Source organism: Pollicipes pollicipes, unplaced genomic scaffold (genome assembly GCF_011947565.3).
Source record: "Pollicipes pollicipes isolate AB1234 unplaced genomic scaffold, Ppol_2.1 Scaffold_1600;HRSCAF=1878_pilon_pilon_pilon, whole genome shotgun sequence".
In the NCBI taxonomy this organism is placed as follows: domain Eukaryota; kingdom Metazoa; phylum Arthropoda; class Thecostraca; order Pollicipedomorpha; family Pollicipedidae; genus Pollicipes; species Pollicipes pollicipes.
This window is the reverse complement of record NW_023595962.1, coordinates 22,517,117-22,539,994: the sequence shown is the minus strand read 5'-3', so window position 1 is coordinate 22,539,994 and position 22,878 is coordinate 22,517,117. Positions and strand designations below refer to the sequence as shown.

Sequence of the window (22,878 nt, the reverse complement as noted above, 5' to 3'; positions counted from 1 at the left end):
CACGTCTTTGTATCGGCGAGCGCATGTGTGTGTCTTACAAGCAATGCAGAAACATCGGTGGGCATTAACACTCAGTGACAAGCAATGCGATGCTTCCGACAAAAAAAAATGGAAACAGCTGTTGTTAATGCCAGTCTACAGCCCTGGGAATGCCTTTATGTGCAGCCATAGACCCATGCCATGTGGTCGATATAAGGATGCTACAGGGGTCGAGCCTCGTCATTTGCATACAGCGCGGTCCTTGGCACCTGCTTGGGACCAGCTGGGGGTAATCTCCACCAGGAGTACTCGGGAAGTGGTAGCAAAGGAATACGGGGTTGATATTCACCCCTGTTTTCGTGACACGCCGGGCCATTGGGTATGGGACCATTTGGAATCAAATACGGCCAATAGGTGCGTATTTGAGCCTATTTACAAACGAAATCGTAATATGAGAATTGTTGATACTTTAGACAGGAGCGGCATGGAGACATGGATTAATGTCTTGCTCGCGTTGGGTTTCTGGTTACCAATTATTGAACGTCTGCTTCTCTGCTCACCTCGTTCTGCACTGCCAAGAATTAAATGAACCCCCGATAAATTTGGATTTTTTGCGTTATCTCTTTAAAATTTGGATAGAATTTGAAATGGACGCCCGACACTTTGGTATGTTTATGGGACAGAATCTAGCGTCAGCTGACACTGCTGTACTGTTTGCGCCAGAACGCGTGGCCTGTCGCTCCGAACGCTGGCCCTGCCCAGACGTCACTCGATGTGTTGTGGTTAGGGCGGGTGGGAGACGCTGGTCGTGTACGCTGGTTCCGCGCTGGCAGCGGGTTGACCAGAATGGCATACTTCGGCTGGGCCCGACGGGGAAGGATCAGGCGGGTCATCCGATGGCCTTCCGGCATTGACGAGCAGCACTGGGGAATTGAAGACATAACTTTTACGCATGACAGACACAGTGTGAGTGTCTTTCTTACACAGTGACAGAGTGTCACATAAATCTCATTAGAACTATAAGGTTATTCGATATGCCCCCGTTTTGACTATCCAATCAGCAATACTCCCACACTGACTCGCAGGACTCCGTCAGTCCACAATGAATGTGATACGCGCTTGGAGGCGATGTTGGGCAAGATGGCCGCAGGGGTTGTTGTTAAGTGGGCTGCCACAACGACTTTTGGCTATCAGACGACCACCGGTGCCTTCAAACGACAATATTGCAGTCTCAGCATCTCAAAGCGTCTCGACCACAAAAGTTCTCGACTTCCACATCCACTGCATATCCTCACAGGGTGGAATAGCTAACCGTCTCTGGGAGTCAAGAGACGAATGTGGAATGTTGTTTACTTTGCAGTCGCGATCGCCACCGCCTTCCACCACGTGGACAACATCTCACCAGCTCCGGAGACCCGTTGCGCGGCGTGAAAGGCAATGCGCAGGCGCGCGGCTGCGCACACGGCTTCAGAGCGGCGCACCTAGTCAGCTCTGACGTGCTCCGCCCTGCGCGCGCTGCCAGTCGTCGCGCAGACGCCTCTGACACCTCGCGCCGGGCCACGAGCAGCGTGTTCCAACTGAGCCCCCGCTGGTCGGGCCGAATGGTACTCAACTCGCTCCCCCCCCCCCCCCCCTCCCCTCCCCGTCGAGTCTCGGCCGCTTGTGTATGTCGACAGTTCGGCTTATTTGCCGACGGAAAGTTTAGAACACCGACGGCACGCATGCGCCAGATTTTGACCACCTTTGCGTTGCAGTGGCTTGCTGTGTGCATGGTGTGCATAAATGCATGCATCCAGTGCATGCAATGAGTGTTAATGTGCTCGTCCTCTGAATGTACACTGGACAATACAACACATGTGCACGATGCAGAATATGCGATCTTAGGAGTTGGAAAACATGTCTATACATTAAACGACAGTGAACAGCTTGCTGCCGACAGTGAACACCTTGCTGCCGACAGTGAACAGCTTGCTGCTGACTTTATTTTCGGCTAAACATTGTCGGTGAACTCTGCATGTTATCGTTCAAACAGAGGACTGATCTGTTTAGTCAGTTGGCGGGCGCAGGCAGGAACGCCTGCGGTCACTGCGAGCGCTCCAGCTTGGCAGTAAGAGGTCGTCAGTAGGAAGCAGTATCCGATGCTCTCAAGTGCGCGTGGCAAGTGAGTTTCGTCTCGCAGAGACTCTCGTGAGTCACGCGAGGCTCGTGCAATAGTCCGCACGGAGACAACGCTCCGGAGATCGCGACTGGTTTCTCCGACAGACCTGCTCACGTCAACCCGAACTCGTGTCGCGGCACCTCACTCAACACCTGGCAGCATTCCCTACTTTTCAATCCCCTGATGGTGGACGTGGGCGCGTGAAGTATGTTTTGGACGCATGCAGTTATTCATTATACTTACATTTGACGCTGATCAACGGAAAAGCAGCCATTCACGAGCATGTCCATCAGAACGCAACACAAGCGTTCCTCGGGTCGTCTAGGGACTTGAGTTTTCTTGGGGACAGAATGGGCGAACATCTCATTCAAACTGACTGCACACGTGCAATCTTGGGTGTATTACACACCTCTGCGTAAGTCACAATGCCCGGTGATATCCCGACTACTGCGCCGAATAGTAATATAAACATTATGACGTCTCAAAGCAGGGCATTTGTTTCCAGCGTTCCATTTTGATGCTAATGGTCTGAAAATCATCCGTCTTTGCCATAGCACAAATATCATAGCATATCACATCGCAGGGCATGTCAGGCTGCCCTCCTGTAGCCGTCAGTTTAGCAGAAGACAAACTTCCCTCCAGGCGTACAGCAAGCTCAGATGGTCAGGTTAGCTTCGATCCATCTGCCCTCTAGAAGAGCGCGAGGTTGACGCTGGGCATGTTGTCGCAGTACTCGACAGGGTTGACGTTTGGGTGTTTCCGGAAGAACGCCAGTCGCTGCACACTCGTGAAGTCGCCGCCCACGTTGTCACAGAGGATGCGAGCCCAGTTGGAGTGCTGCAGCTGCTGCAGTTGACCTGCCGGCCACCGAAGTGATGTCCCATTTCAAGGTCTCTCAGAGCCATATCAGACCTTGTGCTCATCTCCATCATGGCCATCGGTGAGGTGGGACATCTCCATTATGGCCATCGGTAAATCTCCATCACGACTATCGATGAGGTGGGACATCGCCATCATGGCTATCGGTAAGGCAGTACATCTCCATCATGTCCACCGGTAATGCGATACATCGCCACCATGGCTATCGTTTAGGTGGGATATATCCATCATGGTCATCGGCAAGGCGGCACATCGCCATCATGACCATCGGTAAGGCGGTACATCTCCATCATGGCTATCGGTGAGGTGGTATTCACATCTCAGGGCATCATGATATGCCATGTGATTCCTTCGCTGACTTCGTCGCATTCACCTCGCGAAGTAATTCGTCATTAATGCCTAGGTGTCACCCCAACAAAAAACCATTGCAGTACAGACAAGAGTATTAGATTTCAGTTAACCTATGGACTCGTTTTGATATAGTTTATGCAACTGCGTGATTTTAAATCTAAGCAAAAGGCTGTCAATGATTAGGTTTCGTGCCATGTCGATGCCTTCAGGTCAGTGCGGGGAGAGCGTGTCACCTGCGTGAGAGCGTTGCCCGCCCCGGCGACGGCCGGACTACGCACTGCAGGCTGGCACAGGTACGGACAGCCGATGTGATTTACCATGCTTTAAAGGTTATCTGCGATCATCTGTTCAACCACAAGGAAATTTCCCCCCTGTTGGCGGTGCTCCATCGCACGACAGCGGTGCCGTTCGTATCATCAGAGGCGAGCCCCGCAATGGGGCCATGTCAGATGTCCTCAGACGCATCACCAATGTCATCACCTTTGCCAATGGCGAAGCTTTCCTCCCGCCCTCACGGACAAAACGGACCGCACAGCAGCTGCCCCTCCCACGCACTGAGACTCATGTCACGCTTCCCCGTCACACCGTCGAGTGAGTGGGCCGGCCGTCAGCCTCTTCATCCGCCCGTGTCACCCGTCACACCGTCGAGTGAGTGGGCCGGCCGCCAGCCTCTTCATCCGCCCGTGACACCCGTGTGATCGGTCCGCTGCTGGGGTCGGCCGCCTGGACCACGACTGTCACGCGCAGCAGCCTTGTGCTGCGCCACAGTCTAAGGCTCCAGAGTGAGCCTCCGAGAAAAAGACGCATTGGAGCGCCGGGCGACCTTACTGCTGCTGCAGTGGCGAGCCCGGGGGCATTGCTCGGACGTCAGTTAGATGACAGATATGTGGTTTTTGGGTTGCGTGATTAACTGCGAGCCCAGGGGCATGGCTCGGACGTCAGTTAGATGACAGATATGTGGTTTTTGGGTTGCGTGATTAACTGCGAGCCCAGGGACATGGCTCGGACGTCAGTTAGATGACAGATATGTGGTTTTTGGGTTGCGTGGATTAACTGCGAGCCCAGGGGCATGGCTCGGACGTCAGTTAGATGATAGATATGTGGTTTTTGGGTTGCGTGATTAACTGCGAGCCCAGGGACATGGCTCGGACGTCAGTTAGATGATATATATGTGGTTTTTGGATTGCGTGATTAATTGCGAGCCCAGGGACATGGCTCGGACGTCAGTTAGATGATAGATGTGTGGTTTTTGGATTGCGTGATTGGCTGCTAACAGTTGTTCAATGGTTTAGTTCAATATTTTGATTGTGCGGGCTCTGGGATGAGGACCCACGCTAACCAGTGCCTGAGGTATGATTCCTGGGCCCCCCATCATACACCTGCGAAATTCTTCCTCCAAGGCAGAATTTTGCCACGGAAGTTGAAAATGCCACAATATTCAGCATGGTCCATCATATTCTCTGACGCCACCTGCCCTTTAACGAGGCAGCCGTCACCGGCCACAAGCCATCCCAGTCCGGGGGAGATCGCGACTGTTTAAACCAACTCAAGTCCACCCTGTCACGGTTGGGTGAAGGAACGCAGGCGCCCCAACTAACCGAGCTATCTGTCCGGACAATTCACGGTGCGTACGGGGCATCGATGCTACACAAGGTTGCCAGGCAGTCCCAACTCTTTTTCAAAGCATGTCTCTCTGTAACTAACATGACATGAATGCGTGTGAGCGCTGGCAATATCTTTGTGTAACTTAAATATGCGCTGTAAGTTTCGATCGAGATGCTAGCAGCAGCATATAAACTTGGGTAAAGCAAAGACGGAGGCCTGCGTGACATCACTGGAATCTGCGTTGAGCCTTGAATAATCTTATATTGAAACTAAGCCCGAGTTGGAAGCATTTAAATTCTTTCAGTCCAAGCCTGGTTTATGTTCGTCATCGAACGTCATGTATCATACCCTTAAAGGCGGGGACACGTCATCAGAACCCCACCATTACACGATGACGCAAAATCACAGACACGGGATGGTTTTAAGGCGTCTTAACACGCGCCCAGGTGGTCGGTTGGATACCTTTCGCTCGGGTGGGGTGTCAGTTTGACACCCTGAGACCTCAGGAACTAAAGCAGCTAGAGACCCTAAATTCACAGGGTGTGTTGATCTGTACATGAACTCACTGAGGTTAAAGTTTAAGGTTCCTAGGTTATGACCTTCAAGTATAATCAGGTCAAATTATAGGCTGGTCTCCAAAGGGCCACTGGAACCTAAATAAGCAAGGGGTCATATGCTCAGCTAGATCAGTAAATTCGTTTGACCCTTTCAAGACCATGGTGACCAACAAAGATAACGCTAGCCGGTGTGTTCCTAAAATAAAATGTTGATATGTGCCATTTTAGGTCAGTGACCTATTATGACCTACATTAAGTATCTCAGGATGTATGGCTTAGTCCAACACTCAGTTGTTGGATCAGATTAAACGATTCCCTAGAAATTGCCTTGGCTGAAACCATGGCCTGAGTTTGACCTGCCATAGGTCAGCGACCTTACAAGGTGCGTCTAATTTTTGATGTCAGACGATCCGCTATTTCATTGTCTACATCCATGTGAAATTAAGCGTGGCTACGCCGCGCCATTCGGAAACCATGCCGCAAAAACCTTTGTGGGGGTCAATTTGTCCCCCACGCGGACGCGTGTTAAATGGAGCGAGTTTTGCCATTGCATTCCCGTCTTCTTACGATGTTTTGTTCGCTTTATCGCCAGCCGTGTGATAACCATGCTACTGACAGCTGACAAATGTTGGCACTTCCGGTGACGTCACCAGTTTGCCTACCGGCTGTGAAACTGCCCGGCTGGCCAGCAAGGTCGTAGAAGAAGCGGTCGCCGTATCGCGACCTCAAGAACTGCTCCGTCAGCAGACAGCGCGCTGTCGGACCTGAGACACGTGACAGCGGTGACGTCAGGGTGACGTAGTATTTCGGCCTTTCGTCAGCATCATACTCATGGGATCGCTCTTTGACAGAAATTCAGCGATTTCCGACGCCTCCCGCTTGTTCTCACTCAGACCAACCAAAAAAGGGGGCGCATTCCTATCAACTTCGGACGTCAACAGACAAAGTTCGTGACCTTAGGTGACGTCTGAACCTTAGCGGCCTACGCTATACCTGGATTAGGTCTAACCTGATGATGACCTTTGATGACTCACCGATCATGGCGCCTGCCGCCGGCCATTCCATGCTGAGCCCAGCGTAGAGGTCAACATCGTCCCAGTGAACGTACACCCGCTTCAGGCGAGCCATGTTCTGGTCACACACAAGGCTCGCTCAAGGTCAGACTCAATGACACGTGAACACAGTGCTCAAAGACGCGCTCAATGTCACGCTTGTGGCTAAACTCGTCACGTTGAAGGTCACACTCAAGGTCACGTTAAGGGTCATACTCAAGCTCAGGTTGAAGGTGATACTTTCCTTCATACTCAACGTCACGCCAAGACAAAGCTCAAGGATACGCTCAATGCCACGCTCGTGTATATACTTAAGGCCACGGAAGGCCACGATGAAAGTGCTACTCAAGATTGGAAACCCATGAAAACGTGAAAACCCTTGAAAACATCGGAGCAGACAGTAATCACTCCAATCACAAACATAATCCACGGCTTTCCGAAACACGTGACAGCGCTTAAGCCTCTCCGCAGCTTCCTCCCGTCAGGAGCCGGAAGCTGCCATCACCTCGGCAGACATGACGGACAGCAAGTCGAACCAGCCGCCGACCGCAATGGCGGTGCACCAATGCAGGACAGGGGTGTACTTGGCGATGCCGTGGTCTCGCCCTCGTTGGATATTCAGCGACACCAGATCCAGGCCAAACTGAAACAGCGACAGGAGCTGGAGCTGGAGCTGGAGCTGTATGTGCAATTTGCCGGAGCACAGGAGTGGGGGGAGGGGAGTCATACAAATAGCTCCGGTCTGTCCAAAGCGGGGTTTTTCCTGAACAATGCGTGTCCCATGCACGAATTCTCACCTTCCTCATTTAAAGCTAACGAACGGATGCTGATTTGTCGTCATCCTGCGGGACATGGCTAAACGAGATCAGGTCAAACTACAACGGAAGCAGTGCCGCCTGCGACGGGCTTGTCTACCCTCACCCTGATTCACCCATTGTCATAACGCGGCCTGATAACACGGGGAGAGTGGCGATGCAAACACCCTGCCGCTTCCGAAGGAAGAACAGTGGAGTTTCGCAGGAAGCACCAGTTGATTGGCCAGTGATACAACCAATCCAGTGGCCAGTGAATTGACCAGTGGTACAACCAATCCAGTGGCCAGTGAATTGGCCAGTGGTGCAACCAATCCAGTGGCCGGTGGGTTGGCCAGTGGAACAACCAATCCAGTGGCCAGTGGATTGGCCAGTGGTACAACCCATCCAGTGGCCAGTGGATTGGCAGTGGTACAACCAATCCATTGGCCAGTGGATTAGCCAGTGGCACCAGTGGATCAACAAGATCTCGTGATTGATAATAACCATATGCTGCTAGGTCCAAAATCGACCCCAACGTCAAAACGTCAAACGTCAACGTCAAAGGTCAAACGTCAATTTTTCCCGACGTCGCACTTTTCCAGCTTTACGTCTCCATATTCACCAAATCATTCCATTCAGTCACATGAAGCCTACACAGATATGTGTCTTGTTTAATCTTAGACACATTTGCGGTGTCATGCAGTGTTCCTAAAATGCCGTCGCCACTCGAACACCAGAAATCCTGAAGACACGTGTAAAAGCGCGTGCTTTTTGGTGTAAAAGCGCGTGCAATGAATGCTACCTGACTACCGCAATTTTGAGCGTGATTGCACAACATGCCGGAGCGATATCATCAAAAGACTTCATTGGTTGCGGGGAGGGGGGGACATCAACCCCATGCTTCTATCAGGCTGAAGGTTTACTGGTACAGGAGCAATAGTGAATGGCACTGTGCTGGACCAAACAGGAATGGGATGAAATACTCTTCTAGCGGGATAAGATTGGAATGAAGCATGGCCAGAAGCTATTGATGTGGGGCTATTTCGGACCGTAAAGCTGTGACTTGCAGCTGGTAGCATACACGAAACTGAACTCGATAGGTCAGACAATTTGACTGAGGTGACAAGGCGATATTAAATAGAGAAGAGCCGACGGCCATCACCAAACAGTCATTGTCATTCATCTCCACAGCCTGCAGTAAGAAACAGTAAAATGTTCTGACAGTTATCGCTAATCATCAAAACCGTCCCCACGGATCCAAACAGGTTGACAGGCGACGGGCAGCCACGTTCTGTGCAGCCCAAAGACCTCATCACTGCATTTGATCAAAACAAGCAAACGGCCCGCTGCTCGAGCTGAATACGAGACGTCACTCCGTGCCAGAGCATCTACTACAACACTCGACCTATTTACGAGACTTCGCTTCGTGCCAGAGCATTTACTACAACACTCGCAATTGTTGCAACACAAACACTTGTTTCAACCTGAACCAGCAAAAATGCAGCAACCCTTTTTGCCTTACGCAAGTAAACCGTAGAAAAAAAACACCACAAACGGCGTTGCAAACCCAAAACCTTCAAAGACATGCAGCATCGGTGCACCCATCCTGAGGCGCGATGACGTCATCTTACGCAGTCGGTGGAGAACAGCTGGCCGCGGATTTCGCTGGTGAAGTGCTTGTCGAAACCCTGCGGGTTCTGCACTGAGACGCCGCGCGCCAGCCGGATGAAGTGTTGGCTGGAGAGCAGGGAGCTCGGCTCGAAGAACGTCTCACGCAGCAGCTGAGAGGAGGCCACCGCGCCGGAAGCCGAGACGAACCTGTCGTGACGGGAGGTGCACTGGTAAACGAGCGGTCAGGTGCAGGTGCAGTGCCGTACCAGGTGCAGTGCCGTGCCAGTTGTAGTGCAGTGCCAGATGCAGTACCGTACCAGTTGTAGTGCAGTGCCAGGTGCAGTACCGCACAAGGTACAGTACCGTGCCAGGCGCAGTGTCGTGTCAGGCACAGTACCGTGCCAGGTGCAGTGCCGTCCCAGATGCAGTACCGTACCAATTACAGTACCGTGCCAGGAGCATAACCGTGCCAGGTGCAGTACCGCACCAGGTACAGTACAGTGCCAGGTGCAGTGTCGTGCCAGGTGCAGTACAGTGTAAGGTGCAGTACCGCACCAGGTGCAGTACAATGCCAGGTGCCGGAATGGTGGGGTTTGCGGGGCGCCGGCTGCGCTTGTAAGCAGAGTGGTATCACATGCCGCGAGGGTGGACTGTTCCGTGACCTTTGGCTTTGACCTTCCATGACCGTGCTTTGGGAAGACAGACAAGCGCGGCCGTCATCAGCTCTCTACAGAGAGTGGCTGAGTAAGCAGTGGTGCTGACCGAGAGGGGTGTTGTTCATTTGCCTCCCCCCCCCCCCCCCAGCCCCCAGGACCCTAAGCTGTCAGTGTCATGTACGGGCTGGGCTAGTGTCCAGTGTCGTGTCCGAGGCTAGACTGATGTGTGGTACCGTGGCGGAGGCTGGGCTAGTGTACAGTGTCGTGTCCGCGGCTGGACTAGTGTCCAGCGTCGTGTCCGAGGCTAGACTGATGTGTGGTACCGTGGCGGAGGCTGGGCTAGTGTACAGTGTCGTGTCCGCGGCTGGACTAGTGTCCAGCGTCGTGTCCGAGGCTAGACTGATGTGTGGTACCGTGGCGGAGGCTGGGCTAGTGTCCAGCGTCGTGTCCGCGGCTGGGCTAGTGACCAGTGTCGTGTCCGAGGCTAGACTGATGTGTGGTATCGTGGCGGAGGCTGGGCTAGTGTACAGTGTCGTGTCCGCGGCTGGGCTAGTGTCCAGTGTCGTGTCCGCGGCTGGGCTAGTGACCAGTGTCGTGCCCGAGGCTAGACTGGTGTATGATATCGTGTCGGAGGCTGGGCTGGTCCACAGTGTCATGTCCGCCGCTGGGCTGGTGTCCAATATCGTGTCCGAGGCTGGACTGATGTATGGTATCGTGTCCGGAGCTGGGCTGGTGTCCGGTGTCGTGTCCGCGGCTGGGCTAGTGCTCAGTGTCGCGTCCGAGGCTAGACTGATGTGTGGTATCGCTTCGGAGGCTGGGCTGGTGTCCAGCGTCATATCCGAGGCTAGACTGATGCATGGTATCGTGTCGGAGGCTGGGCTGGTGTACAGTGTCTTTCCGCGGCTGGGCTAGTGTCTAGTGTCGTGTCCGAGGCTAGATTGATGTATGATATCGCGTTGGAGGCTGGGCTGGTGTACAGTGCAGTGTCCGCGGCTGGGCTAGTGTCTAGTGTCGTGTCCGAGGCTAGATTGATGCATGATATCGTGTCGGAGGCTGGGCTGGTGTACAGTGCAGTGTCCGCGGCTGGGCTGGTGTCCAGTGTCGTGTCCGAGGCTAGACTGATGTATGGTATCGTGTCGGAGGCTGGGCTGGTGTCCAGGGTCGTGTCCTAGGGTAGGGGATTCCATACGCCCCAGACACGATGCGAGGTTATGATGCGTTTCAGGCTGCCGTAGTCAGAACAGTTGAACGCTTAACTCAGACACATGCCATTGGTAAGTTCATCTAGTGGATTAACGTCATGGTGATAGGCGAAATGTGGGATGATCTGTGGCGATGCCTTGAACCAGCACTATTCCTCACAATCGCGGTGACCGCCACTCCACACCAGCACCGTGCTTCCACAACTGCCACTCCGCACAACCACTGTGCTTCCATGACCAAACTCTTCTTTATAACTACGCCCACAGAACTGCACTCCACCGGCAGTCACTCACTGGACCATGTTCTGTATGAGGGAGTGCAGTCGGAAGCCCGCGCTGGCGAAGACGTTGGCGATGCTAGGGTTGAGGAGTGGCAGGTAGGCGCTGGAGTGGCCGTCAAGAGTGGTCCGAATGCCGACAGAGTGCGCGAACGAGTATCCTGGGGACGACAGCAAACGTGGCGCCCTCTGCTGCGTCGCGGTGGGAGGGAGGGGGGGGGGGGGAGCCTGTCACGGTCCATGCTTCATACAGCTTCTGTGATCATTCGTATGGTGGTCTACAGCGCCGAGAGTGGTCTCAGCTGCTTAGTTATCACTGAGCTAAAACAGATTCTTCACCGAAATGTTTGAATCTCTTAAAAAACGCCAGAAGCTATGGTATAGAAAGTGTCGCCATGGATCGCTGAAACCATGAACCACGTAAGCGATTCTACCTCTTTATTTTTCCAATGGCTACAAAATTTGTCCAACAAAGCTCATGCAAAAAACAGGGGCATCAGAGGAGATCATCACCGAGAAGAGCTGGCAGCCACTCGTTGTAAGAGATGTGCTGGTACTGGGCGATGACAATGCGTCTGGTGCGCTGGAAAATCTCCTCGTCCGAAGCATGCAGATACTAAAAATCAGAAGCCAGTGACAGTTTTCAATCCCCAAAAAGTAGCCAACCCAAGTAGCGTTTTGATCGTTTCCTCTAAGTACATGCGCTGAAATGGACTTAGTTTGACTTGGTATTATTATCTGTGCATCATTGATGACTACGACACATCAACGAATTTGAGCATTTTCGACCAATGAACGATTCATTTAGAAGCTATCTTTTTTCCCTGTTTACCTCCTGAACATATGTCATAATAGCATACCATAATATCGTACCATTATACCATCCCATACTTTACCACACTACACATACCATACGATAATATTGCCAAATACCATGCTTTCAACGCCATGGAACTGCAAAAACTTGAAGCATAGATACTTTTAAGTTTATATTTTGCTGTAACGCTGTGGACTAAAACACCGCCGCGGTCTAGGTCCCACTAAGTTATGCGTGCTTGCCTCCCATTGGGTCAGTATTAAAGCAAAAATTGTTTCGGAGTTATCAAAGGGTAACGAAAAACTTCCACCGGCCAGAGACATGCCATCTACATAATAAAGTACACGGCAACCTTCCTTGCTTCATCAGACCTTTTCCTCCGGTGCGTCCCGCCCTTTAATTTGACGTATGAATGGCAAACGAATTTAGCTTTGCGACCCAACCCAAACTTCACATAAGAACGCGTCCCGGCACGCTGGCCTGTCCACTGCACGTGCGCGGCATAGGCAGTATCACGCGGGGAAACTACGGTCACAAGAGCAAAAAACGCGCGTTTTGTTTGACAAACACGGAACGACGTCCAAATCAGTCCGGAGGGGGGGGGGGGGGGGGGGCGGGGGAGGGAGAAGGGAATACAACAGCCGGTAATGCGGAAAATACACCGAGGTAGAATAAGGGAAAACAACAGCCGGAACCAAGCAAATCTGATAGTCAAATGTGGGCCACATCAGGCCCACGTGGGCTCAAGTTCGTCGTTGCAGCATTGCGGTCGCTTCCCAGGAATGTGCATACCTTCTGAGCGAGTGTGTTTGCAACCCTGTTGTGCTCACGCACGAATATGGTGTGGTACATGGCCAGGATCGGATTCTCGTTGACTCTGGAATCGCCTGAAACAAGGAGGTCCGTACCCCAACGCTTCTCATCAAACACCGGACTTTTCGCATTGGAACATGCAAAACGTGTCACGTCATGACCGACATCCGCGCATGGAAATAGAGGACGTTAAAGCACGTGCCTGTCGCGAGACATGCATGGTCTGAACAGCAAGAGGCTAACGCAAAATGTGTACGATTTTGATGTGGCATTCTTATCATATTCTCAGCTCGCAAAATCTATCTTCACGTTCATTTTTAAAGATATTTTCTTCTAACGCGACGCGATTGGTAGCGCATGTCAGGGAAACAACGCACTCGCGGCAGTAAATTACATCGTACAACATGACATTTCGTAACAACGTGTTTGTCTTCGTCTGGATAAAGCCATAACATGCATAACCTGATTGCAGCAGTTGATTTAGAAAGACACTTGCATATACACGAATTCCGCAGTTAGTAGGACCCATGAACACAACGCATGACTGGCGCGAATAGGTGAGGCTTCATCATACTTCTCACCACTCCCAAGATTCGTGTAAGCAGCTAGGAGCCCAGTCTTCGCCAACGCTGACGAATTTGAGGTGCTTTTTTGCAATATCCTTTCAGCACGTCGTGCCCTCATAAAAAAGCTGCCTGAGCACGGCGAGGTCTGAGTTGCCTCCTTCGCGCTCACCCTTTGAGCAGACAGCTAGAGAACCGGGGCAGGTGAAAGCGTTCATTCCATTCCCCCTCGGCACGCTGCGGCGCCACTCGCTCTTTCTCCGTTCCCACACCGTCTCCCACTCCACACAAATCCACACCTCTTCAGCCTCCCCCCCCCCCCCCCCCAACCGCCCACCTCCCCATCAGGTCCTGACAAGCCTCACTTTCGCGCCACTCCGCAGGACCCATTCGTGGCGCACCTGCGATGAAGCATACGCGGTCCCGACAGGAGGTGCCGTAGGTGCCCTCCGCTTCAAGCGTCAGCGTCTCGCGAGGCAGCAGGTTACCCGCGCTGGTCTTCATCAGGCCGCCTGTGAACGTCCGCAGGCTGTTCTGCTTGGCCTGGTCGCTTCCATAGATCTGCGACCTGTCGGCCACCCGTTTGAAGCGGTTGTGGTTTGGTGCCTTTGAGAGTGGTTGGCCGTTGTTGTGGCGCTTTGGGCCGGCCGGCGCCCCTGTGGTAATTGTGGGAAGGCACACACGTGATCAATTTTGAATGAGTCTCCTTACAAGGAATTTACTGACATGTTCTGCCTGATGAAGACGCGAGTTTTCCACGTCGCTGTGTTTGGATGTTCATGGGCACATGGCTACATGGACGCTACCGCCATGTCATGCCATGGCAGGGCCATGGTGTACGATTGGTACCGAACTGAATTACTTTGGGTCAAGTTGTACTATTGGCTTTCAGTTAGCTCGTGGATAACACCGTTTTGGGTGAGGGGTTCAAGCTTAATACACTATGGACCAAAGTGATCTACATTGCTAGTGAGCGACACCGCGTTGGCGTGCCTACTGAGTACATGACATTCAATGAAATGTTTTCCTCGGTCAAAGCATAGCGATGCAGGTACCTCTCCCCCAGTTCAGCAGAAACATAACACTGATCTGCAAAGACAATACATAACCAATTGCTCTGACCTGTTGCTGGTCGCTGAACTAATGCTGGATCTGACCTGTTGGCCTCGTCACTGCCGCAGGTTTGCACCCCTCGGCCGCTTGTTTGAAGCGCTTTCGCATCAGATCAGGTTCGGTCAGGTCAGCGACCAGCAACAGATGTGCTGGATTGCTTCTCTGACCTGAGCACCAGTTCCCGAAGAAGTTGGAGAAGGATTTCCCACCTTAATTTCCGCCGGCAAGTCGCTTTTGTTATTTTAAATTTTTCCCCAGGGGTGGTGAAACCTGCCAACTTGGTGGATAAGGTCGCCAACAAAAATGCATGTATTCACGCGAAGCCTGGCGCTAAAAATGCTTTTGGACAGCAAATTTTGGTGACGGCCAACACGAAAAATACAGCACACTATGCAAAACACAACATGAGGTATGTATACATAGATGTTATGCCCTCACCTCAATACATTTCGTCACACAACACAAGCCAACGTTTCTGTTAACACTCTTCACCGTACTTTACGGCACCCTGGTATCTTTTCAACGTTTCACTCCAGTCCGGCGACAAAAATATCCGATGATTTTTAGTTGGTCGCCGACTCGGTAACAGGTCGGCGACAAATCAGTGTACTTCCTATAGCCCGGCCGGTCGGCCTACTCGCTGTTTTTAACAGCCGACTGTCAGTGTCCCGAACTAGACAGTATACGGTAATGAAAAATATATCGATATGGGGATTCATGTGGCTGCAACGGCGTGTTTCGATTGTTGCGATGCGACTGATCTGAGGTGTATGGTGACTTTCAATGCACTGCAGCTTTGCAAGTGGCATTCGCATTTCAGTGTCATGAATACCTGCCTGGGGTTTAATTTCTGGCCTTGTTTACTTTGTTGGCTGTGCCGTGATTCAGCATTCTGTACCCGGCGACGAGAGGCATTGACAGTTCAAGGTAAGTAGGCGGGATGATCCAATCAAGGTAGAAATCGACCTGTGGTTATCCAAACCGCTTTTGCAAGAAACTGAAAAGGCTGTTGACTCACTGAATCCGTAATAAGCGACCGACCTTCTTCCCTTTCAAAGAACCGTGGATTTGATGTTGAAGTCTGATGGCACTCCTCATGAAGGAGAATGACGAAGGTGATAATAGTTCAGAAATACCAATTTGTGCCATTTTTGTGCCCGTCCTGATTGCGAATGGCTACCAGCCACATGGATCTTCAAATCGATGTGTTCCTACTTATTCAGTTCAGAGCTCCAGCCCTCCCCCTAAGTTTGTGAAGAGGTGTGCTGTGATAATCTGGGAGACATCCATATTTTGGGGTGCATTGCATAGTTTTTTTACTGCTCCCTAACCTATCTTCACTACGCCCCTGCTTGAAATACAATTATTTCATCAATGTTTTGATAGCTTTTAAACAAGTATCTACAGTTTAACCTTTCGTTGACATGAACCTTGATTGCTGGAAAGTTATGATGCCCAATGAGGTAGGCCACGAGGAGGCAATAAAAGCGAGGAATGGAGTGGTTTAGGAAATGTATGCAAAGAGGGAGGGGGGTAAACATTGAATTGCCATATCCCCCTTTACCAAGAATTTTACGTCAAATAGCAGGTGGTTTTATGTTATTTTGGTCCAACTGTCCTTTGAGGTCGGTGAAATGTTGGCATTTGGTTGCTTCTGAGAACAATGCTGGCTATTTCCTGATGATAGCACCCTTGCGGTAACAAGAAAGCTCTGGAAGTCAACCATTCTGCAGTGCTCATTCATGTGCATATTTTCTTTGCACTTGTAACCATGGCATTGCACGGATGCAACTATGGTATGTTTCATTACTCTTTCAGTACTGTTTTTGCTGACATTGTCCTTAGAGTCCAAACAACATGGTTTTGTGTTGTAGTTAGCTTTTTTCTAATATCCATTTGTAATCTTCCAACTAGGAATGTTGGCTGTGGAGGGGGGGGGGGGATCAGCATTGAGGGGCCCAACCCAACATGTGGTGCTGGCATAATGACAGGCGTGCCAATTTTTAAGCATGATTAGAGGAAGATAGCAGCCCGTGGATCATGGTCAATAACTTAAGTCCAGAGAAGATGGTTTTGTGTCTGATGATTGCGTTTGATGATTTGATGGTTTTTGATGGTTTTGTGATGGCTAGCTTTTCTCACATCTTTTTTGTAATTTTCCAGGTAGAAACGTCGGCTGGAAATGGCAGGAATCAGCATTAGGGGTGCCCAACCCAGCATAGATATGGGGCAGTGCTCCAGAAACTATTTTGAATTGACACTTCGGCGTTACACATGGCAGACAGCACAGATAACCTTAAATTTGCATGCTACGCGCATGCAAAGAGCGATTTTGGCTTGCTGATTGAATTTCTACCAAGGTTTGGTTGTTGGTAATAAATGTGTCATATTGTTGTGGCAATTGATGTTTTCACAACCTGAAATACAGATTTTTACACTGGCTTATGTAGAATAAATAAAAAAGGATGGCAGACAGCAATTTTAACCCTTACCCTGATTTGCCGGTTTTGTAACGCGGACTGGTGGAAGGGGGATTCCCTGACGTTTGCAAACTGAGAAATCGCAAAAAAAAATTGTGGACTGCCTTTAGTGAGATCTCGTGATTAGTAAGAAGTCTCCTGTTGTTTACTAACCCCACTAGACCACGTCGAAGGTCAAATTTTCCTGAAAACCAAACATCAGCTTTGCATGTTCATATATACGAAACCATGCACTGAAGTGACATGAAACATGAAGAGGCGTGTCCCTTGTTTCATTATGAGTACAATGGCATGTAGTTTTGTGTATTTGGAGCCTGTATTTATGATGCAGGGTTTCATTCATGTAACAGTGCCAACCCTCCAGGCGTGGCCCGCAGAATCGCCGCTTGCCCCCCGCCGCATCCGCCGACTTTGCATCGTCCTGCAAAGGTCGTAAAAAACATTGTCACTCTGAAACCAGAATTGCAAGCGGCAATTTTTTTTAGTGTCAACACGCGTACAATGGATGCCCCAGAAGCTAGCAAAGATTTGAAAAACTGCACAATATGCCGCATTGGTATCCTCAGAAAACCGTGGGGGGGGGGGGATCTCATCGCCAACCCTTCTCCTGTTCTGCGAGGGTGGGAAACTCGTTCAGAAGGGGCTATCCGCCTGACGTGAAGCTTTTGACAAATTTATGTACACCTTATTTTTGGGGACGCGGTGAAGGCGCCCGCCAGTCAAAACATGTCACACCAGGCTTGGAGCATGCTTAAGGTTTGGTGGATAGCTTAATGGTTGAGATGAACGTCATTTTCATAAAGAGGCATGGCCTCTACTCATGCCTCTTTATGAAAATGATTATATGTTTGTGATGTGATATGATGTAATGAACCTATATTTGACGTCATTCCCAGCGGCGCTTGCTACTGGTTTGGATCTGCTATGCATTCTGCTGCCCTGGTTATCGAGGTTCTTCGCTGTATTTTGCGGTCGTGGAAAGCAAAGCTAGCCGTAGATCGAGTTTAAACGTGAGGTCTTGGCAAGTCCCGAGGACGCCGAGGGTGAAAGGAAACTCCTGTCGTGATTGGGGTATCTTAGTAGTCCAGGGCAGGTGCGCCTGCTTTCCTAGGAGCAGCACTCATCCTGACATTTGTTCAAGGGCAGTGTATGACTGAACGTTTCGGTTATGTGCATGATAGTGAAAATTGCAGTGGTGAAAGAGACTTTCGGTGATAGGCTGATTACTGATGGCGCTGCTGGGCATGAACTTCATGACCAGTTTGCCATATGGTATCGAATTACGCTACTGGCAACACTTTTTCCTCCCAAAATTTGGTCGGCAACAAAAAGTACACTTCTGCACCCCCTGTTCTTCCCATATGTGAAAGGCTAAGTTGAAACGAATTCAACTGTACACGAAAGGTGCAACCAAGCCGCAACCATGTCATGTTAGGTGCGCTATTGGCGGAAGTACAAAAATAGATGCCGCCCGTTAAAATAATCCATCGAACAATATATTGGCTGATTAAATACACTTATGGCGTAGAGCTCGTTCCTCTGCTTAGCCGACACGTCCCTGTTGGCTGTCTTTCCGATGAAGAGCGCCCAACCATGCCGTCTAGCCAGTGAAGAGCGCCCAACCATGCCGTCTGTCCAGTGAAGAGCGCCCAACCATGCCGTCTATCCAGTGAAGAGTGCCCTAACACGCCGTGTATCCAGTGAAGAGCCTCCTACTATGCCGTCTGTCCAGTGAAGAGCGGCCAACCATGCCGTCTATCCAGTGAAGAGCGTCCTACCATGCCGTCTGTCCAGTGAAGAGCGTCCTACCATGCCCTAAATCCCGTGAGGGGTGCCCTACCATGCCGTCTATCCAGTCAAAAGCGTTACTTTCAGTCTCCGACCAGCAGTGTCATACGACAAACTTCTGTCATAAGGTGCTGTTATATCATTCCCCTCGTATGCAACGTAGAGTCCTTCGTGGGCTGGTTAGGCCTAAAGGTTATCGATACATAATTGGAAATGGACTGGATTGCCCACCGACTTTGAGAACGCCACCGGCATGTTCACGGGTAGAAGCTTGCTAAGTGTCTAAGACATACTTCGAGAAACACCAAATAATCCGCTTGGTTTTCCCTCTTTAGGCTATGACTAATTTCATCTTTATCTTCTTTGTACCTATCTGAGTACAAACAGCAAGTCTTATTGTTACACGTCCCCGATCTCTTTCATCATCTGGAGGAAAGGGAAAACGCCTAAGGCTACTAAAAAATACGCCCACAAATGGGTTTCTCCCGGACCGCACACATTCCTTTCCAAAATTGGCGGGGGGGAGGGGGGCTGAAAAGGAAGCCAGACCCCTACACGCAGGTGAAGCTCTGCGCCCCCACCGACCCGTCGAGCCAGTGAGTGATGTCGTTGAGCTGGTTGGCGGGACCCAGCTGGCAGCCTGGCGCCGGCGCCGGCACGCTGCGCACGAAGTTCATGCAGCGCTGTCGGTGCGGCCCGTAGAAGACGTCCGCCTCCCTGATGGCTATCGGCAGACACTGCGGGTGCACCGGCGGCGACGGCGGCGGCGATGTAGAGTTCGGCAGGCAGCATTCTATGCCCCTGTTGCCACCTGGCGGCACGGTGGTCTCGTTCGCAATCCAACCAGTTCAGGTGCTAAACGGAATTGATCTCGGTGGGGTTGCAGCGTCGCAAAATAAGTTGTGGATGGGGGAGCAAATAAATCGGCAAAAACTATCGCAGATATGTCACGAAACTGGATTATCTCCGAGTTTGCCCACTTTTTCAAAGTTCTTCCCCTTCAGCCGACTGAATAGGAAATCCCTCTAGGGCGGTTATATAATCCCCCCATGGACTCAACAACAAACCTGTCAATGCACAAGGCGATTTCTATTCCATCCGGAGACGGGTCCAAAGTGCCTGGCGCGACGAACTGTTACGCAGAGCTGAGAATCCAACACCCCCCTTAAAATATGTCATTCTCCACCGAGCAGATGTTGAATTTTGAAACACTGAACTGGAGTCGCTGCACCGCTCCTGACCGCGCGTGCAGGCCTGGGTCGGGGAGCGAGGGACCGTGTCAAGGGTTATCGGGGAGCGAGACGTGGCTCCCGGGGGAGGGGTGTTTGGGAAGCCGGGTTTGCCGATTCGGGACCACGAAGGGGCGCCTCACTTACTCAAAAGGCGTGACACTGATCATGACAGCGGCCAGGGGCTGGTTGTTGCGTGCCTGCCTGCGCGCGTGCATGTCGAACAAACATTCACAGAGCTTGGAAATAGAAGAATAACAATACGGAAGTGACCGGAATGCAAAATGGATTCGGCATGGATAGCGGAAGCAACGATAGTGTTAACGATATAACCAACGTAATGTGCGATGCGCCATAGCGATGCGATCACAATACAGTTAAGGTTTAGAGCTTTCTTCAGTTCGGTGTTTGTAAAGCTTCTGATATGCACTAGCATTAATACAAACATATCATCTTCTTTCACCTTAATCATAACCGCTTGACGCTCCCGGCGATGGTACTCACCGAGCTGGAAGATGGGCGTGTGCACGAGGTCGTGGTCGACGAACTGACCCCAGGCCATGACCGAGAGTGTGCGGCTCGTCGCCGGGTCGGACTCAGAGTCCATCACCATCTCGCTGACCAGCCGCGGCCCGGGCAACGACGGACTCGACGTTGGCGCGAAGATTCCTGCCCGTAGGCCATCGCGTGAGGTCAGAGCAGGGAGGACACCCAGGCTGGAGGTGTCCGCGGGGAGGGGGTATACCAAGTATTTTGGAGGTGCTGGCTAGACTGGAGAGTGGTGGTGTTTGGTGTTCGGGGTTCAGTTTTGATGGTAGCGCCCTAAACCGTATGTGGCTAGGCGGCTGATGCAGACGTTAGGTGTTAAAGAGATCAGAGCGAACAAAAAAATTCATTTTATTTTACCTAAAATCACTATAAAGGTATGCTTCTAAAAAAGCGTTTTCACCAGATTAAACTGCGTAGCGGCTGCTTGATAGGTTAAGTAAGAATTGGGTTTCGACATAAGCAAAGAAACGTCTCCAAAGATGGAGGTGCCAAAGCAATTTTGCCACCGATTCTTTCCATACGTGACTGTAAAGTAAATGTTAAGGCTGTAGAAATAATAAGGTGGAGCGCTCCGGTCTCCGCAAATGTGGAGCCCGTGGCTTTGAGAGCCTCCGCGAAATCGAAGCCCATGTGCGTGATTTGACGGCGCACGGATTATCACATCACGGATTATCACATCACGGATTATCACATCACGGATTATCACATCACGGATTATCACATCACGGATTATCACATCACGGATTATCACATCACGGATTATCACATCACGGATTATCTTCCCCGGCCAAGCGTTTAGAGTCCGCTTCGTTCCAGCGCGAGGCAGCGTCTTCGGTGGCCGCTCTGGCGATACGGCAGTGGAGACAGCGGCGTCTCCTGGTCGGCCCAGAGGCCCTCAGAGGGATGCATCTGATCACTTTGGCTCCCTCCCTGATGCAAAAGGCCTTTTGGCCCGCGCAGCTGACCCAGACTCCACGTAGGAGCCCTAATTGACTGGACCATAGGCCCCAGTCCATTGGGCCCTTCGGGCATTCAACCTTTCACTTGTGCCCGTGATCTTGGGTCCTGAGGATCCCTTTGGTCCCCCTGCAAGCACCCTTAAATAAGGCTCGTGGCTGACTCAGGGCCACTCGTCGACAAATGACCCTCTGTTAAGCACTGTGGGCACCTGACCGACACAGGGGCCCTCATTGTTTCCGATACGGAGCCAACTGGTCAGAGTTGGTCATCCCTGGCAGAAATAGAGGTCCGCATTGTCTAACGCTCCTCTTATTTGTGCAAAAGGCTTTCTGACTGATTTTTTAGGTGAAGGCCCTTCGGACCGAACCTCTTAATGTGACCTACAGCCTTCTTCGACGGTTCCGGTGGACTCTGATCCAACACTCCCCGGTCAACGCGGGGCCCCTTGCCAACACGGGACTCCCTGTTTTGTACTGTGGGCCCCTTACAGGTACAGAGGTCCCGACCAATGTGAATCACTGACCGCAGCTGTGCAGCTGCTGGGGAAGTGGCTCTCTGGCTCGTACCGACACGGGGCTGACTGTGCGGCACAGGTGGTGCCTGACCGACGCATAGGCCGTACCGATTCAAGGGGCTCCTGACCGGCGCAAAGGCCCCTCTGGCTGATATTGGAGTGCCCGACCATGCGGACCGGGACCTCTGAACACGACCTCCGGCCGGGCATTCGGGTCCTTCGGGCGTTCGAGTCAGGATCTAAGAGGGGGGCACGTGCGCATGCGTCTCTCCTTGCGTTACTGCTGAGAGCAACCTGACCAATGTGGTGGGAACGAGACCAATGTGGCGAGCTCGTGAGTGCCCCAGCAGATTAACATATAGGGTCCCAGCCAAAGTGCTGGGGTCTCCGAGCAAACAGGGGAAGTCAGGACCAATGTACGTGAATCAGTAACCTTGAGCGATCGAGAGTTCCTTCACAGGTGCACGTGCAGGGTCCCGAACAGCAGCGTAGGGACCCCCGAGTCGCTATGAATTAAGATCATTGTAGCGGGCCTATGCGCGATCAAGGGGGCCCGGGCAGGTAAACAAAAAAGGTTCCGACAGGGATGAAAGTCCATTGAAAATGGGATCACAGGGAAAGGGGCTTATACCAGTGCAGAGGGCACCTAAGCATCGAGTGTCTCGAGACGTTCACATGTATGGGTCCAAGCAACAGCGCAGCGCTCCGTCTCCCCCCCCCCCCCCGCCCGTCCCTCCTCTGAGCAAGTGGTATGAGGTCGATGCCAATGTGAAGGGCCCCTGAGCAACCGAAAATACGACCGGCAGGTCAAGATATGGGACCCTGGCAAAAGCGTTTAGAGCCTTTTGGGCAAATGGGAATCATCCGTGCAGAGCACCTGATCGATGAAGAGTGCCTCGGTATGTTATCAAATAGCGCCCAGCAATAGTG

General features: G+C 51.6%; 2 protein-coding genes across 2 annotated transcripts in view; one reads left to right on the top strand and one right to left on the bottom strand.

Moving 5' to 3' along the window:
* Positions 1-2,534: 2,534 nt before the first annotated feature.
* On the bottom strand, positions 2,535-20,594 carry LOC119091681 (peroxidase; the record flags this gene model as incomplete). Its single annotated transcript, XM_037214502.1, is given in 11 exon segments — positions 2,535-2,994; positions 6,192-6,293; positions 6,564-6,660; positions 7,087-7,224; positions 9,007-9,193; positions 11,139-11,283; positions 11,636-11,738; positions 12,732-12,826; positions 13,717-13,883; positions 19,282-19,507; positions 20,430-20,594. Coding segments are annotated over 11 exon segments (1,592 nt in total), but the record flags the coding sequence as incomplete, so codon positions are not given.
* Positions 20,595-22,801: 2,207 nt separating this feature from the next.
* The window catches only part of LOC119114667 (chorion peroxidase-like), a 7,817-nt gene continuing 7,740 nt past the window's right edge, over positions 22,802-22,878 (top strand). Inside the window, exon 1 of the mRNA XM_037238697.1 lies at positions 22,802-22,847. Within this exon, the coding sequence (XP_037094592.1) occupies positions 22,802-22,847 (46 nt within the window). The remainder of the gene's footprint in view (positions 22,848-22,878) is intronic.